Source organism: Microcaecilia unicolor, chromosome 7, assembly GCF_901765095.1.
Source record: "Microcaecilia unicolor chromosome 7, aMicUni1.1, whole genome shotgun sequence".
Lineage (NCBI taxonomy): Eukaryota > Metazoa > Chordata > Amphibia > Gymnophiona > Siphonopidae > Microcaecilia > Microcaecilia unicolor.
Window position 1 is genome coordinate 67,194,712 of NC_044037.1, and position 18,949 is coordinate 67,213,660.

The 18,949-nt window shown below is 42.9% G+C and overlaps 1 protein-coding gene across 1 annotated transcript in view; it reads right to left on the reverse strand.

The window, feature by feature from the left end:
- Positions 1 to 5,653: 5,653 nt before the first annotated feature.
- F8 (coagulation factor VIII) overlaps positions 5,654 to 18,949 on the reverse strand; it is a 143,601-nt gene continuing 130,305 nt past the window's right edge. The window contains exons 24-26 of the mRNA XM_030208938.1: positions 16,504 to 16,652; positions 10,611 to 10,787; positions 5,654 to 6,491 (exon numbers count right to left, since the gene is read on the reverse strand). Of these exons, the coding sequence (XP_030064798.1) occupies positions 6,339 to 6,491; positions 10,611 to 10,787; positions 16,504 to 16,652 (479 nt within the window). The 3' untranslated portion in view covers positions 5,654 to 6,338. The remainder of the gene's footprint in view (positions 6,492 to 10,610; positions 10,788 to 16,503; positions 16,653 to 18,949) is intronic.

Genomic DNA, 18,949 nt, shown 5'->3' on the forward strand with positions numbered 1-18,949 from the left:
TTTTCATACTTGAGTTCGCAAATGTGGAACGCTCTACCACTTGACCTGAAAATAATTCACAACCTAATTAACTTCCGTAAGGCACTGAAGACATATCTCTTTAACATGACATACCATAATGACTCATAATTGGAACCGTAATTCACCATCATTTATTTAATAATCGGATTATTTTCTCACTATATCGTATTGTCTAATTTCATTATGTAATTCACAGTCAATATGTGATACCAATTGTATGCAATCCATGTTAAATATGTGTTACCTGACTGTTCATTATATCATCCATGTTCTGTATTACCAATTGTATCTGTATTCTGAAATGGCATAAGTCATGACGGAAAAATTGTAAGCCACATTGAGCCTGCAAATAGGTGTAAAATGTGGGATACAAATGCAATAAATAAATAAATAAATAAATAAATAAACTAAGTTTAATGAATGGGCAGTACAAGGGATATAATGGATCAAAGGATTCTATCTCTTGAGGTGTGCTTGCAAGCCATTGTAGGTTCCAGACATATTACTGGCATTATCATACATCTGGCCACAGCAGTTCTCTAGGTCTATTCCCAAATCTTTTACCATCAACTCCACACAGTCTGTCAAACGTTCTCTGATGTGGCCGTAAATTGGTTGGAAAGCTACAAATTGTTCTACAGTTTTATCGCTGCTGTTCACAAATCTGAAAATAAATGTTAACTAGTCAAGTCTGGTGTTGAGTCAACAATCACAGAAAGTACTTTACCTCTTGCAGCTCTTCCTTTATCTTCTGCTTTATTTTTCCACCTATGAGCTCAATGAATTATTCACAGATGTTTGATGACAGTTATGAAGCACTGCTGTGGCCCTGCTGGCTGTTTCTTGGTATGCTCTTACTCTTTGGGACAGTCCACTGGTGGCACCTCTGGTCTGTACCAGAGGCAATGTAAAGTGAAAATGACTTGCCCTAGTTTCCTGTTTCTCAGCCCCACTGTTCCAGAGCTGCCAAGTTACCCAATTCCAGGAGGGAGATTTTTTTTTTTACCAGTCCTGTTTTTGAACTTTATCCCCAATTCAGTGTTCTATTTGTAGTCCCTGATACCATCAATTGGAAATCAGCGCCTCGGGCCCCATAATATACCAGGATAGGGTTGTCAGAAATGCAGGACTGGCTCAGAATTTCCCTCCTGCAACTGGATAGTTCTTCAGCTCACTCACAAACTATTAGTTCATAGTTCACCTTTATTTGTTATACTGCAAATTATGTAAATTATCTAAGCAGTTTACAATAAACAAAAAAGAATGTTGAGGGAGAAAAAAAACATTACAATAGGAGGCCTAGGTTACATCCATATGATTAAAAATACAGAAGGGTAGGGGTATGCAGTAAAATTGATTAAACCTAAATAAAATATATCAAAAACTTAAATAATAAGATACAAGAAGGGTGGGGGGAATGAAGTGCAAAAGTGACAAGACTACATTAGTGGTGCTGTAATGAGGTAGAGAAGGACAGGTATAAGCAGAATAATTCAAGAGCAGGTGTTGGATTGAGTGGATGGGGATGCGGGTTTGAAAAGATGAGTTTTGAGTAAAGATTTAAATTGAATAAATGGAAGTTCTGAGTGGAGGTCAAGGGGAAGAGAATTCCGGAGCAACAACACTAGAACATGAAGAATGAGCAAGATGTGAGCAGATCTGTATTACTACGAGAGGTTGGTTAGCAGAATAAAGAGTATGAGCTGGAAGATATGGAATGAGAAAACTGGAGAGGATGGAATGGCAGAATACAGGATATGATGGGCTAGCACAAGGATCTTATAAATAGTCCCATAGTAGACAGGCAGCCAGTGCTCTTTTATAAGAAGTTCAGAAACACTGTTGTAGTTTTTAGCACTGTAAATTACTTTGATAGCGGTATTTTGGATCAACTGTAATCTATGGAGTTGGTATTACTGCAAACACACCCACAGCTAGGCTTTGCACTTTCCCCTGTACTTCTGGAGAGGTGAAATGCAGTGTATGTGTATGTGTGAGGGGAAGAGTGAGGACAGTGGTGATAAAAGTAAATCTGGGGAAGGGCCCATGGTAGGGACTAGGGCCCAATATAGTGTTAATCTGACCCTGTTGTGAAAAATGTCAATGACAATAACATAAATGACATAAACGGAAGCAGGTTGCATTGCATAGAATACGAAATGTAAATATTGGTAGATGAAAGAAAAGAAAATATTTTGCTTGGTCAACTTACTGTATAGGGTATGGACAAGAGCTTTAATAAACGGTAAACATCAGGGTTTCAGCAGAATTTATAAACAGATTTATCACGTTCCTGAAAAACACAACCACTGGACTGTACAGGTAGGCTGCTGCGCAAAGCCTGCCTTGATATAAGCCGGCTATTTTTTGATATATGCAGGAGCAGATGAGGAGATGCAAACCTCTTCCCTGAAGAAGGACGACGAAACCTGGCCATGTTGGCAGAGGTTGGATTTGGTCGAAATATTGCTGCCCAAGCTAAGTAGCATTACTTTGCATCTCAAAAGCTATAATAAGCTGTTATAAAATAAGTAAATAAAAGTAAAGACGAAAGTAAAGAAAGTAATCTCTAAAGTAAAAAACGCCGTGGGTAGATCAATGAAGATTGGTTCAGCGCCATAAATACAGGGGACATTGTTCCCAGATGGCTTTGCTGACAGTTACTCTGAAGATCCCCGTGAGGAAAAGATATTTAACTAATGTGAAGTTCCAATAGGAAGTTATGGTTGGACTGTATACTGGATAAATAGTGTGATGTTTGGGACAGAATTGTATGTGTAATTGATAAAAAGAAAGGCACCCCAGACCTTTGGGGATCCCCTTCTGCTTTCAGCAGATCAAGCTTTAGTCAAGGTGCAGCCAAATGTCCAAAACTAGAAGAAGTAGAGGCAGATTATTTTTTGGAGATTTATTCAAGAGCCAGGAAACAGCTTTGGTGATCAACAAAGTGGATACATACGTATTGAGCTTGAACAAGGAATTTTGCTTGTCTCTTACTACCTACTGGCAACAGAGATCTCATGTGTGGCTGAAACTGCCATATGGTGTCTGCTCCTTGCTTGGAACTCCTGTCACCAGCACATCATCAGAACATTGTTTTTCAGTTACAATATGAACAATCGAGGAACATAGAATGGAACTGAGCTCTGGTTCTGTAGATGGTTTAATATTTTTTCATAGTTTGAAATGATTGTTTTCTTGCAGTCCAAGTTAATAAATAATGTTTTTCATGCATATTTAACAAAATTACACCTATTGTTTTAATTTTAACAAGTTATAGGATGCATTTTATGTTTTGATTGAATTTACAAGAGCTCGTTAATGTGGTTTGGGTACGGGGATGGAAAAGAAAACTGTGTGGATGGTGAGGGGACAGTAGCAATATGATGGGGATGAGGTGGGGACGGAAAAGAATTGACTGGAGATGGATGGGGATGGGGATGGGGACCAGGAGAGAAGAAGAGAGATGCTGGACACCTTGGGGGTGGGTAGGTACAGAAAAGGAGATGTTAGCTCGAGGAAGGGGAGGCCTTGAGCTGCCACTTGGTAGGGGGTGGGGGCACATGGCTGAAGGTTTGCCTACAGTGTCAGATACCCTTAGTATGGTCCTGGCTTCACTTGACATTAGTTCCAGGACCCTGTACCCAGGACTGAGAGCTCAAGGGGTCGGATGGATAGGGCCCCAGACTGCATATGCGAAAACCTTACACTCAGTTCTACTCCATTCTGTGACTATCTACTTAAAACATATTTACAATTATGCATAAGATCACTGTCGATTATATTTTTAGATGTGTTTCCAACATATTATTTTAGGAATGTCTATTTTCATCTGTAAAACCCAGCTTGACATGTAGAAATCCTTTCTAAAATTATTTCCATAATTAAATAGTTCTAGAAAAATATGAAATAGAAGTATAAATACAACAACCAAAGGAAGATCAGAGCCTGGGATCATGACGCAAGGTTGATATTTTGAGGAAATTAAACACTGGGATTGTTTTAGTGCGTATGTAACATTTATGGGGGAAATTTTCAATGTGGGCTACCATTAAGATGTTATTTTATTGTTAATCCCAGTTACTAGTAACTAGGTCTCATTGCAGAAAATGGGACCTTTGCTAAAACAGCATGCATTAGTGATAAAATAACATGTCTTAGTGGTAGCCCATGTTAATACATATGTCCTTTAATTAGAGACCAGCAATCACCACTCTTATAAGCCAGTTTCTTTGGAATTAATGTTCATGTTATTTAAATAGGAGAAAACAGTTGCTTGCACAAAGATGGTGTCTTATTTTAAGTAAATGAAAAGGTGAGGCAAATCCAATTGTCTAGTGTAGAACAAACTCAAATAGAAGAGTCTGTTCTTCATGAGTTTGTTCTACATTAGATGACATAATAAAAGGTTTTGTACTGCATTTCTGGAATCTTTGTTTTCTGTTGCCTCACTTTTTCGTTTTGCAGTTGTACACTTGTGAGGTTTGGACCTCCTCTTTTGGGCTTGTCTTATATTAGGTGAAATACGCTAACAATATGACAAGGGGTTTCCCTGATCAGTTCCTGCTCACTTTGGAACTGCATTTTTCTATACACATGTTCTAGAAAGTCTATGGCTCCTCAATGTGTCTTTGCTGTGGTTCTGTTTCGTTTCGACTCCTGTAGGTTTACAGCTCAGTTGGAATAGATCTGTTAGTCTATATAGCGACATGATTGTTCTTTTACAACTACCTGAATTTTCCCTTATCTCTATAGATCAGCCTAACTTTTTTAGGCTAAGAATTGCAGCAAAAGGCCATGGTCAGGTGCCACAAAATAGAGTTTTCTATGAACCCTGCTATGTTGCAGAGATGCTATGGTCCAGGCTGGAGATTTGGGGCAGTCCTGGATTTCTGAACACCCACCCACCCCCTATCCTGCGGCCTTATGGGACTTGCAGCACTGATTTCAATAGGCAGAATCAGTCACTACAAATCCCATGCTGCTTTGGAATGTAAGATTAAAACCTGGACTGGCCAAAAAAGTCTCCAGCCTGGAACTGGGAAACTTGGCATCAGTGATGTTGACCCAAGGTCTGGCTGTTGAGTGATGACTGGGACTCCTACACTTCAGGAGCCCTTGGATGTAATTTCCTTTTAAATGAACCTGCAGATCAGATACAGGTCATGTATTTGGGAGGGATTTGGATACATGGAAGCAATATGTCTGCATCTGAATTTTTTTTATTACATTTGTACCCCGCACTTTCCCACTCATGGCAGGCTCAATGCAGCTTACATGAGGCAATGGAGGGTTAAGTGACTTGGAGCTGCCTGTGCCTGAAGTGGGAATCAAACTCAGTTCCTCAGTTCTCCTCCACTGTTGGTGCTATTTGAGATTCTACATGGAATGTTGCTATTCCACTAGCAACATTCCATGTAGAAGTCGGCCCTTGCAGATCACCAATGTGGCCGCACAGTACGTGCAGGACGTCAGACTCACAGAAGCAGAAGCCTGCGCAGCCTTCTACATGTAGAATCTCCAATAGTAGCAACATTCCATCTAACGTGGGGCAATGGAGGGTTAAGTGACTTGCCCAGAGTCACAAGGAGCTGCCTGTGCCTGAAGTGGGAATCAAACTCAGTTCCCCAGGACCAAAGTCCACCACCCTAACCACTAGGCCACTCCTCCACTTATTGGTGTTTAGCTCACACCTTTTAATTGGGAGCTCAAGGTGAGCTGCATTCAGGTAGAGTAGGTGTTTCTAGCAATCAGGTTATCTAATGGGTCCTTCCAGTCTCTTTCCTATGCAGAGCCCTGAGAGAATGAATTGATGAAGTAATTAACTTGGAATCCTGAAGATGTGACAGACTAATACCTTAGACAGTCTCAGATATCAATAAACTTTCATTCCTTGTGTTTTTCAAGGTAAAATAAGGTTACTCCCCGCAGTAATAAATCTAAGGATTATGTTCCTCGATGTTAGTTGAGCACTGAAATCCTGTTGTTTTTGGCTTAACTATGTCCAAAGCTTTTTTTCACTGTAACACTCCAGTAATTTGGATAGTCTATCCCAGGACAATGGTATAACTGATCAGCTACAGATAAATGAATGGAAAGGGATTAACAGTTTTTAAATGTTACAGAGCAGAGGTGTCTCATACGTCCTGTGTTACAGATGCAGCACATCTGTAACAGCTGGGGCTCTGCAGAAAGGTTCTGCTCCCCTTTTACTTGTGTCATGCACCATCTCTATCCTCTTACTCATGTGGATTCTCTGTACCCTCTTAGCTAGTCTCAAGGTATAGTCTGCAGTTCATCACCAAGGCCATCTGTCACTAGATTTGTTCTGAGGGACAGCCCAAAAACTCAGTTCTCAGGGCAATATCTTTTTCCCATTTCCGGGGATGTATTCTTAGATACTGGGCAAAGAGCGGCGGGTCCAGGGTATTCATTACTAGGCTGTTATGGTCTCTATTTCCCATGAAGACCTAAGGACAAAAAGGAAAGAAATGGAATTACTTCAATGTAATCTTCTCTGTGACACCTCCCTGTAGCAGGGGAGAATGCAGAGCATGTGTATGTGCTTTACATGGTTAATATAAAATATGATATACCCACCTTCCACATAGTTTTTCCCTCAAAGTGTGAACAGGCAAGGCAACAGGTGAAAAGGATGACATGAACATCAAAAAAATGTATTGAATAAATAGACAAGACAAAAATCAATGACCTGATGTGGCACATTTTAAAAAATAATTCTTTATGCAATCTATTATATTTTTACATAGTTTGAAATGATTGTTTCCTTGCAGTCCATGTTAATAAATAATGTTTTTCTTGCATATTTAGCAAAATTATACCTATTGTTTTATGTTAAATTTTGACAAGTTATAGGATGCATTTTATGTTTTGATTGAATTTACAAGAGCTCTTAAATGCAGGTTGGGTACGAGGCTGGGAAAGAAAACTGTGTGGATGGTGAGAGGACAGTAGCAATATGATGGGGATGAGGTGGGGGTAGAAAAGAATTGACTGGAGATGGATGGGGATGGGGACCGGACCATGTCCCCGTACATACCTCTAGGAGAGAAAGAGAGAGATGCTGGGTGGTTCAGAAAGGGAGATGTTAGTTCAAGAAAGGGGAGGCCTTTTTCTATGTACATTATTTTATACAGATATTATCCCTGATGCAGGCAGCTGCTGAAATGTGGTTGCCTCAGGTCACTGGTTTTTGTCTTGTTTATTTGTTCAATACTTTTCTTGATGTTCATACCATACTGGTTTGTGGCATCTTTCTCATCCTTGTGACCTGGTGCTCCTAGATCCAGTCTAGTTTCCTGTTCACATTTGATGGAGCTTCAACTTCTTCAACTTCTCCTGCCTGTGTAAATCGCTTTGAGTATTGATCCCCTGAATCTATGAATCTGAAAGGAAAACCGTTTCTATGGTGTAACCTTGGGACACAAAACTTTCACTGAGCTGCACTCTGTGAGAAGGGGGAGCATTTGACAGGAAAAGAGTCAGAATATCGTTTGCTTGGGATGTGTGGTTGTATCAGTATCTCCAGATCCACCATTATGTACAATCCCTGCTGAACAAATTTTCTACTGTTTGGAGAGTGGTAGATTTTGACCATTTTTTGGCCACAAGAGGGAGTGGAGAAGGGTCACATAGGAGTATATTATGCAGCTTATCCTATATAATAATTGGCACCTCTGTCTGGATGCCTGGGTTTGTAACACAGTTCCCATTGGTCCGCCCTAGGGATGATGTCACAGGGCGGACCAATGGGAAGTGAGAGGGAAGGGAACCCAGCAGCAGCCACTGGAGGTGAGTAAACAATCACCCCCCCCCCCCCCGAGTTCCATGACCCCTCCCTCCCTCCCGCCACTCCCGTCCATCCGAGTTCCACCGGCTCACTCCACTCCGACGGCCCCACTCCTGTCCGAGTTCCATGCCCCCTTCCCCTCCGATTTCTGTGCCCCCCTCCTCCGATTTCCGCCACCCAGCGCCTCCCTCCCTCTCTCTCTGTAGCCTCCGAGTGCAAGGAGGACGTGTGCGGGTGCCCCAGCCCTTTGTAAGTGCCAGCTGTTGTTTAAAATGTTTTACCTCCTGCTCCGCCAGCAACAGTGAAGTCCAGCACGCATGGACGCCGCTTCAGACTGCCTTTGCTTTCGCTTCTGTTTCAGCTGTTCCTCTGGTCCCACCATTCCGCAAACAGGAAATGAGGGTGTGACCAGAGGAACAGCTGAAACAGAAGTGAAAGCAAAGGCAGTCTGAAGCGGCGTCTGTGAGTGTTGGACTTCACTGTTGCCGGCGGAGCAGGAGGTAAAACGTTTTAAACAACAGCTGGCACGTACGAAGGGCTGGGACACCTGCACACGTCCTCCTTGCATTCGGAGGCCACAGAGAGAGAGGGAGGGAGGTGCTGGGTGGCAGAAATCAGAGGAGAGGAGGGGTGCGGAAATCGGAGGAGGGGGGGCGTGGAACTAGGACGGGAGTGGGGCCGTCAGATTGGAATGGGGAGGGGGTCTTGAGACGACAGAGGGGGTCCTGATATGACAGAGGGGGAGAGGGGGTCCTGAGACGAGAGAGGAGGGGAGGGGGAGGAGGAGAAGGGGATGAGGATGGGGTGGGGAGGGGTGAGGAGGCGGGGAGGGGGTAAGGAGGAGGGGTGAGGGGGAGGGGGGAGGGGGGGGGGGGGGGAGGAAGGGGTCCTGGAACTTGAAGGGGAGGGGTGCCTGGAACTCGGAGGAGAGGGAGGGAAGCAGGTAGGGAGGACGTGGGAGGAAGGGAGGGAGGCAGGTAGGGGGCATGGAACTCGGAGATTAGGGGGCCTGGAACTCGGAGGATGGAGGGAGGGAGGTAGGGAGGGGGCCCTGGAACCTTGCTAGCGCCCGTTTCCTTTCTGTTGGAAACGGGCCTCTTTTACTAGTAAAAAAAATATGTACAAAGGGCCTTTCAAAACTACCCAGAAATGGGTAACAGATTTGGCAGAGGAGAAGGGCGGATGTGGTCCCTCTGCACAAGAGCGGAAATAAGGAAGAAGTTGGGAATTACAGACCTGTCAGTCTGATCTCTGTAGTGAGTAAACTAATGGAAACGCTTCTAAAGTGGAAGATCGTGAGTTTTCTCAAATTGAATGGATAGCAGGACCTGAGGCAGTATGGCTTCACTAGAGGCAGGTCGTATCAAATGAATCTGATTGATTTCTTTGACTGGGTGACCAAACAGTTGGACGTGGGAAGGGTGACTAATAAATAAACTCAGTGCCCTTGCTATGGGATCTAAAGTGACTGACTGGGTTAAAAACTGGTTAAATGGGAGGAGACAGAGGGTAGTGGTAAATGGAACTTGCTCTGAGAAGAGGGATGCTATCAGTGGTGTACCACAGGGATTGGTCCTCAGTCTGCCCCTTTTAACATCTTTGTGAGTGATATTGCAGAAGGGCTGTCTGGTAAGGTTTGTCTCTTTGCGTATGATACCAAAACTCTGTAATAGGGTGGACACCCCGGAGGATGTGGATAGCATGAGGAAGGATCTAGCGAAGTTTGAAGAATGGTCTGAAAATTGTCAACTAAGATTTAACGCTAAGAAATGTAGGGTCATGCACTTGGGTTACAATAATCCAAGGGAAAGGTACAGTATAGGGGTTGAAGTGCTTCTGTGTACGAAAGAAGAGTAGGACTTGGGGGGGAGGGGGGTGATTGTGTCCGAAGACCTTAAGGTGCTGGGGATAGACCCTCTAATTGGCTGTGGGGTAACCCCAGTCAGGTGGCTAGGAGTTTTGTGACAATACCTTTGAATTTTCTAGTGCCTGGGATGTGCCCAGCGGTAATCGGGGAGTGCTGCGTGCTGCCTGATTACTGCCGAGTTACCGCTGGAGCCCTCACTGCCTCCAAAATAGGAGACAGTAAGGGCTCCAGCAGTAAATGGTCGAGTGACAATTTTTTAATTACCACACAGCAATGTTTCCTCTAAGGAGTGGCCTGGTGTGTGGAAATTTCTTTTTCGTGTGAGCAACAAGATTTAAAAAACAACAATTTTTGAGCGCCAGTATTAGCAATGCATTTCTGTATATAGCTCAAAACAACATTTTTGTAAGCAACCATGTAAAATCTATGAGCGATGCTCCTAAAATGTATGAGCAATCACTTATGCGCTCCGCTTAGAGGGAATATTGCCGCACAGTCATTTACTGGTCCTTAAAAAAGGGCCTTTTTACCAGCAGCAGTAAAAGGTGGCCTTGGCACGCAGCAATCCCACATGCCGACGCCACCGCGGGTCACCTTTTACTGCTTTTTGGTAAGAGGTCTCTAAGTTTGCTGGGGGGGGGGGGGGGGTAAGACTTTGTGGCTATGACATATTTGTTTTTAACCCCTGGCTTGGTCACAACCCCAAATGTGGATTTTGTGATTCCATCTGGCATTGCGACCCAATGTTAGGGAAGCATTGCTTTAGATAGACCTATTTATCCCCCAGTGCTTTAGTTTGTGCCCTTGGAAACCACCATTAAATCATCATCAAAACTGGATCATTTATGCTTCCAAATTACCTGAAGGTAGTGTTAGTAAGGTTCTTTGCATGTTCACTTAGGGTTCACTTACTTTCTGCTGGCCATTCTGCAGCAATGGCATCCAGCTCACACCATCCTGACTGATGGACAGTGTGAATTCTTTTACGTACAGGGGGGTAAATAGAGCTTTGGCCCCCTGGGTTATGATTCCTGTCACCTTCTTTCTTTTCAAGAAGTTTACCTGAAGCCATTCTTTGTTGCTGCTCACCTGCAGACAAAAAGTTATCTCAGTATTGGCAGGATGAAGGTCCTTCTTCAATCTCCCTACCCCTACAGCTTTCCCTCTCATCTTAAGACATAAAAAAGAATAAGCACAATAAGATGAAAAGTCAAAACAGCTGCAAACTGACACTGAAAAAATAGGCAGAAAATCTTAACACAGTATTTTCTCTCTCTTTTTTCTGGGCGTACCTGTAACACCCCTTTAGATTCACAGACATTTCCTTTAGCCTTGTTCCATCTGATCCCAATCTGTGATTTGCAAAAAATGTGAGATCTATTTGATTTTTCAGCAGAATCAACACAAACTGGAAAACCATCTAAAGTTTCATCCATGCACATCTGAATAGATTCTGAGGAAAAGCTGATGATTTTCAATCACCCCAGTGTTGTCCAGTACTACCAATCCTGTAATGTGCAAATTTTGAAATGACAAGCAGGCATTTAAAGGACCATTTTCAGCAGCCTGTTTGCTTGAAGTCAAGTTGTGAGAATAGACAGGCTCTTCTGGTATCACACTGGCTTGAAAAAAATCATTCTCCCTGTGATATCAGGTGGTGCATATTGGAATAAATACACTTAAAAGTTGAAAGGGGTAGTTCTACTGCTTTACATAACTTCAAAGAGCAGCGATGGATTTTTATGTTAAACACTGTTGCTCCTGGGGGTCTTAATTTGGAAACTGATTGGCCCTTGTTAATGTAAATAGTGATTGGTTGTTTGATCAGCTCTGGGATTTTATTGGTTGGGCTGGGAGTAAGTGTTTTGTGTATGGTGGTGACTTTAGGGAAGCGCCATATTGGAAGCAATATACAGACGCCGAGAGGAAGAGGGCGTCAGAACAGGTATATGTCCTATATATTTTTAGTTTAGTGCAAAAGTTATAAATTGTGTTAGCTTGGCTCTAGGTAATTGATATATCATTTATATTGTTGAAGGACGAGGCTCTGATGCAGCTTTGTGAAACATGGCATGTTGGCAGAGGTCCTAGTAGAACCAAGAGTAAATAAGCAACTAAGAAAAGTTTTCAAAATTTTATTAAGAAGACTCTTGATGAATAAAAAAATACATATATTGGTGTAATGTGAAATTAGTTTGAAGCTGATGACAAGACAAGGCAGTGATTCCAGCATGGAATGAGTCACCGCCGAGGCTTCTTTCCATGATTTGGTTCTTTGCACATACAGATTTTTACACTGAGTACAAAAAAAATCGTTATTAGCATTGGGTTATTTGGTTGTATACTAACTCAGTTATATGCACACTTGCCTATTACTTCTGTTCTGTACATTTATGCACGAAAGTGGCAATTAAATGCAGATGCCCACACTGGAGTCTTGTCTGGATAGCCTGAAGGATGCGCCCCTTCTGGATTATAGTATTAAGCTGCAAGAACTTCATTATAAATTCCTTTTGTGCATGTATATCCATCCATCTTGTGCTAAGAAGATGGGTCTCTCTTCTGATGGGACCTGCCTCAAATGCCATGCACCGGAGACCTCATATAAACACTGTATGTGGGATTGCCTTAAAGTGCAACAGTTCTGGCAACATCTTTGGAACTATATAAATGGCATTTATCAACGTAAATAGGTTCCTACCCCATAAATTTGTTTATTGGATAATACATCTGTGATTGTGGAGGGAACTCCGATCTCCGGTCTTTTTTTTCTGTTAAGTAACCTTGATTTCAAAATGCTGCAAACTACTCTAATGGATTCCTCCAGATCCTCCAATGTTACTTCAATGGTGTAATCAAAGGCATAAACTCCTCACCATGGAATATATGTCAGTGGAAAAGAAAGGACCAAGGGCAAAAAAGTGCTTTTTAACTATCTGGCTGCCCTTTTTAAATAGCATGAGTATTCGTGCTCGTTCCGCTTTCTTGAATTCCTTGGAGATATAATTAACAGGGACAGGTTAATTTGAACCACCACAGTGCTTGGGTGTGGGGAATTCAGAAGTACTATGGACCTAAGAGGGAGCTGTATAAGAGCACCGGGATAGGGCGGGATGGGAGGGTGTTGTGGGATGAGTTTTGTTCTGCCTCAGTTATTCTGTTATTGCAGTGTATGAGTCTTTGTTATAATGAAATACCAATAAAAATGAGTTATCCATAAATGCAGATGCCCAATTATTGAATTGCTTTTAATATGCATACAATATATTTGCATATACTGGGTCTCCAATGCACACCGATTTATCTCCTGCATATTCATTGTGGAGATCCTGAAAACCAGACTGGCTATGGGGTCTCCAGGACAGGTATGAGAAGCCTTGGGATATGGGGAGAGAAATCTCGCATATATTTTGCATGGAAAGAATTCCCACCGGGGGGGGGGGGGGGGGGGGGGGGTGGTGAGGGGGGGGGGGGGGGGGGAAACAGATGCAAATCTTTGCAGATGTTTTTTTCTGTAAGAATTTTCAAAGGGAAGGTATACTTGAACTTTCCCTCTGATAACTGACTCCTCAGTGTACTGTTTTATTTTGAGAACAATGTTTCCAGTCTCTCTTCCAGTTAGTGATGATGGGCCATCTGAAATACTTGGCAAGAGGTTTTTATGACTACGAAACAATAAACTTTCTAATAAAATGCACAAAAACAGACCTAGCCTCGACCTCAGTCATCAGTGCAAAACCATGAGTCCTGTTAATGTGTACAGCTAGCTATGCAGATGCACACTTTGAAATGCCTGTTATGATGTTATAAAAAAACATCTATGATTGTAAAAGACTTACAGCCTGATATTCGGGACTGTGCTCAGTGTTTGTTTTAATGCCAACTGCTGCAGTTAAGTTATACCCTGATATTCAGTGCCAAGAAGCGCTGCGTATGACTGGTAGCGCTATAGAAATGATTTGTAGTAGTAATATCTGAATATCTGCCAGTGCTGAATACCTGGATATAATGGGAGGCTTTTTTGCTGACCTAAGTTATCTGGATATCACTGACCTCTGGGTAGCTACCAGATTGACTCCCAGATTGCCTGGAAATCAAAACCCATGTTGTGCTGGTAACTAGCTCTTGTATATGTACAAATCACAATAAATAAATAAATAAATTTTGCACAGGTATAAAGGCATGAAAATAGTCTAAAACTGACTTTTTATTGTGCATCAGTGACCCAGGGGCCCGTGGGAGCCTGGGCCTCTCCACTTTGGGATTAGGCCCCCGCAAAACTTGTTGCTATGGCTGGGGGAGGGATCCCAAACCCCACCAGTGGAAGAGGTCCTCCTCTAGTGGCCAGAAACTCCCTAATGATGCTGGTTGGTGGCACTTTCCATGGGTCATCGTCGCACCAGCCCCCCCCCCCCCCCCCCCCCCGCACAGTCTTGGTTTTTGCGTATGTGCAAAAACTGAGCATGCACCAGGGAAGGGGTAGTGTGGTGGAGGTCCATGGAAAGTGCCACCGACTGCCAGTGTTGGGGAGTTTCCGGCTGCTGAAGAAGGACCACTTCATCTGGTGGGGCTTGGGATCCCTGCCAGCTCAGATATTTAAAGTTTGAGTTGAGGGTTGCGGAGGGGGGGCAAGAAGAGCAGGTCTGGGGCACAGAAAGCAGGAGTGGGGTGTGGCAAAATATTTTAACTACCCACATTGGGCTCAGGCCCTCCTCAAATTGAAGGTCTGGCCACGCCACTGGTGTGCGTGTTAAGATGATCCCTCAATACAGCAATGTGTATATTCTAAAAGTTTTGTTCCTTATATTCTTCTCCAGCACCAGAGTAAAAGATCTATAAGCCTTAACCCCCATCAACCCCTTCTGTGTTAACCAGCCCTTGACTTTGACCAGTTACCTGCAAGTTTTTGGAAGATTGCTAACATGCACCGCACAGTTATTTGTAGCTGTTGTGCACCCTACTGCACTGGCCATACTAATATGACAACATTTTGACAGGCATCTGGCAAATTTTATTGCCTGTGACATGAAGTATTGTTTGTTGTACAAATTTTTTTTGCATAAGACTCTTCCCCCCGGATTCTATATATGGTGTTCAGATCTGAGCGCAATCCTGAGATCTGCACACAACTTAATTGGCTAATAAGCTGTTAAACTATAATTGTCTGCTAGCAACTAATTATTGATGTTAATTGGCACCAATTAGGATTTGCATGCGTATCTGGCTGCATGCTATTCTATAATTGCCTGTTTCTGTTGTAAACTACTTAGGATCATAGATAAGATGGAATAGAAATATTTTTTAATAAATCAATAAACACTTGGCGTCCAATGTCCGTAACACACAACTCAAAAGAGAGTGTGGCCATGGGAGGGGCATGGACGTGTCAGGGGCATTACGAAAAGCTGCACACATTGTTACAGAATAATGGGTCAGTGCGCCCAGCTTGGGTACCAGCATCTACACCAGGTTTCAGCAGGCAGAAGTCTAGTGCCCAAAGTTAGGGTGGGGGAATCGGGGCTAAAAGTGATTCTATAAAGGGCTTGCACCCTTTATAGAACTGCGCTTAGCACCGCTCTTTCCCGGCGCCCATTTTTCAGTGCTATTTATAGAATCCGTCCCTTTTCATGCTAAGGTACGTGCAACAGGCACAGCAGAGAATCAGCAAATGTGCTGCCAAGTTTTCAAACCTTTACTCTGGGATCTACCCTCAGCTGCAGCAGAAAACTAAGGGGGGGGGGGGGGGGGGGGTAATATTTAGCCTGTAAGGTATTCACAGCTGTGGGCTGAACTAACTCCAGATATTCAACGTTGGGACATGCGTGGCTGCCAGCACTAAATATCCAGGCACGTGTGGGACCTGGAAATTAACTGAACACCTCCTGATAAGCACATAAGCACCGCCATACTGGGAAAAGACCAAGGGTCCATCAAGCCCAGCACCCTGGCCCCAACAGCGGCCAACCCAGGCCCCAAGAACCCAGCAACCCCCGCCCCCCTGAAAATTTTTTTTTAAATAATGTTCAATGGACTTTTCCTAGAAAGCACAAAGGCAGACGATCTGTAAACGCCAAAGCGGAAAATGAACAAAGCAGATCATTGAGAGACAAACCGTAATTTATTGATAAAAACAATTAAAACATTTGTGTATATAAACAGCCCGATACAGGCCGTGTTTCGCCCAGCAGGGCTGCTTCAGGGGCTACACAACAAACCTTCACTATCAAAGTATAATGGATATATACTGGTTATGTACTGAAATAAAATGTACAGAAGATCGCCTTGATCATGTATTGAAAAAAACAGCTCAATCAGAGATGCCAACAAAGAATGCTGACATGAAGTCAGTCGGCCAGTCTCACATCTGTCCTCTCTACTCCGCTCATTATCTTGTAGACTTCTATCATATCACCCCTCAGCCGCCTTTTCTCCAAGCTGAAGAGCCCTAACCGGTGCCCGGTTGTCTCAGCACAGAAAGTTAGGATGGCTGTTTTGCTGTCCCAACCTCTCTGGTTAGGGGATAGTGGTTTAGAGAGGATATTCAGTGGCACTACCCATTAATATCCGAGACTGGCTAGCTCAGCTGGGTTTAACTAGGCAGGAGCCTCTTCTGCCTGGTTAAACCCCCCCCCCCTGAATGTCTGTCCTACCCATAGCCAGTATTCCTATTATATTGACTGAGGTAAAGCCTCAAAGACCTCATGAGTAACATCACTCATGCATTACAGAGACTTAGCTGCAGCTCTGTCCGTTCAACCTTACTTTCATTCCAATGGTACAGATGAGAAAGGGCTGCTTAACTTACCTTTGGTCTCCAGGCATTGATTCTTCCCTGCAGGTTAATTCTGGCTAATGAAGGTTCCCAGGAAGAGAGCACTTTGTCCATATAGGATGAAGCAGTGATCTGATGGTTTTGGATGTGCTTACTCTCCATTCCCAAAGGCATGGAGCAGCCTGGAAGAGAAACAGAAGAACTAAATAACAGATTCTAGGAGACTACACCTTTCACACATCCCAGTTTCTCTCACAGTAAAAGCTGGAGTAGAATAAACTCGTCGTAGATAGGTGAGTACATGGCTTTCAATTTTTCTTTTAAAGGTAATAAATAGAAATAAAACGAAAACAAAATAAGATGATACCTTTTTTATTTGACTAACTCAATACATTATTTAATTAGCTTTCGAAGGTAACCCTTTTTCTTCAGATCAGAAACAAGTAAATGTTGATAAATTATTTTCTTTTCTCTGTTTTTGTTTTATTTCTATTTATTACCTTTAAAAGTGGACTAACGCGGCTACCACATCACTTTACTCAATTTTTCTTTTAAATTCCCATTGTTTGTAGTGAAGCTTTCTACTAGGGATGTGCACAAAAAAATGTTTTGGTTCAGTTCATTTTCAGATCAATCACAATTTTGGTTTGTTTTCAGATTCCAGATGATTCAGATCATTTCTTTCATTTGTTTCTATTGAAGTCAATTAGACAAGCAATGTTGCACTCCGAGTGGTGTTTCCCATCTATATTTAATCATACTTGCTTAAAAGTTGTCAGCAGGCATCTGCCCAGGAGGCAACAGAACTCCAAGGCATCGAGTGCCATGAAGATCCCACAGCACCACAAAAGAGGCATGGGGGGCATTTTCGATATGACGTCTAAGTCTGACTACGGACGTGTTGCTCAAAACATCCAAAATTCAAGTGGGGAATATAGCCACTGTGGAAACAGAAAAACATACATCTTTTTTTTTTTTAATGGCTATTTGTGAGAGGGTTTTTGAGCTCTGTTGTGCTTATCTTTTTGGTCCATTTTTGAAAATAAAAAGTCCAAGTGAAAAACATACCTAACGTGTAGGGTTTTTTTGTTTGCTTTTTCTTATATGTTTCCTTAATGTTCTTGTAACATATCAAAAATTTGAGAAAAAAAAAAGTGTGGCAGCAGTGGGACAGAAATGAATAGAGATCTTTCCTTCCCCAATGGGCTAAGATAATAGCTATCCTGAAATGGTGGGGAAAGGCAGTGAGGCAAGTTGGAAGACAAATGTTGACTCCTGAGACTGGTGCTCTAGTGCCGAAACACAGATCTGCATCGAGTCATCTTTAAGTTGTAGCAGATAAAGGACTCTTTCGTTGACCCTCATATTGGGATTGAATTGGTCCTCCCCTTATTCTTTTAGTTTACTTAATTTAAATATCTGTATCATATTACCCCTGTCTTTCCTCTCCTCTAGGGTATACATATTCAATTTTTCAAGTCTCTTCTCATACAACTTCTAGCACAGACCCCATAACATTTGGCTGCCTTGCTCTGAACCATCTCAAATCTATTTATATCCTTAGCAGAATATGGCATCCAAAACTGAATGCACTACTCCAAGTGGGGCCTTGCCAATGACTTGTAAAGGGGCATTATAACCTGCTCTCTTCTGCTGGTTATGCTTCTCTCTATGCAGATTAGCATCTTTCTGGCTTTAGCCACTACCTTATCACATTGCTTCACCATCTTGAGATCCTCAAACACTACCATCCCAGGGTCCCTTTCCTGGTCTTTGCACATCAGCCTCTCTCATCCTATTGTATACAGCTCCTTTGGATTTCTGCACCTGAAATGCATGACTCTTAATTTCTTTGCATTAAATCAAAACTGACAAGCTTTAACCTATGCTTCTAATTTTTGTAGATCCCCTCCAGGGTGTCCATTTAGTTGCAATTTTCTATGTCATCCATAACAAGGCAAACTTGTCTTCCTGTGTTTTTCTTCTTCTGATCTTCTGAATGTTGTGAATGCCACCTGTTTTGCCTTTATTTATGCAGCAACTTCCTTGGAGATCCATATTGTTTCCTTTTCCTCTTGAGTTTATTTACTAAGATCCATTTTCAATTTAGTCCACAGTTTTTCCACTTCTCTTATCTCCTCCCACCCTGCCAGCTCATCCTTCAAGTACTTCTCCATTTTGCTGAAGTCAGTGTATTTGAAATCAAGGACTATGAGTTCAGTGTGATTGGGACTCTGCCTTAGCTTACATATCAAACCACATTGTGTGATGATCACTGCTGCTTATATGGGCACCTACCAGGGCCGCCGAGAGGGGGGGACAGGGGGGACAAAATTCCCCGGGCCCGGGCCTCCAGGGGGGCCCGGCGCCGGAGTCCCACCCGCCCTCCGTCATCAGGACCGCACGCCACCTGGGGCCCCGCGGCGCTTCCTGACGCTCCCTCCCTACCACATCGTTGCGACGCTCAGCTTCATTTTTT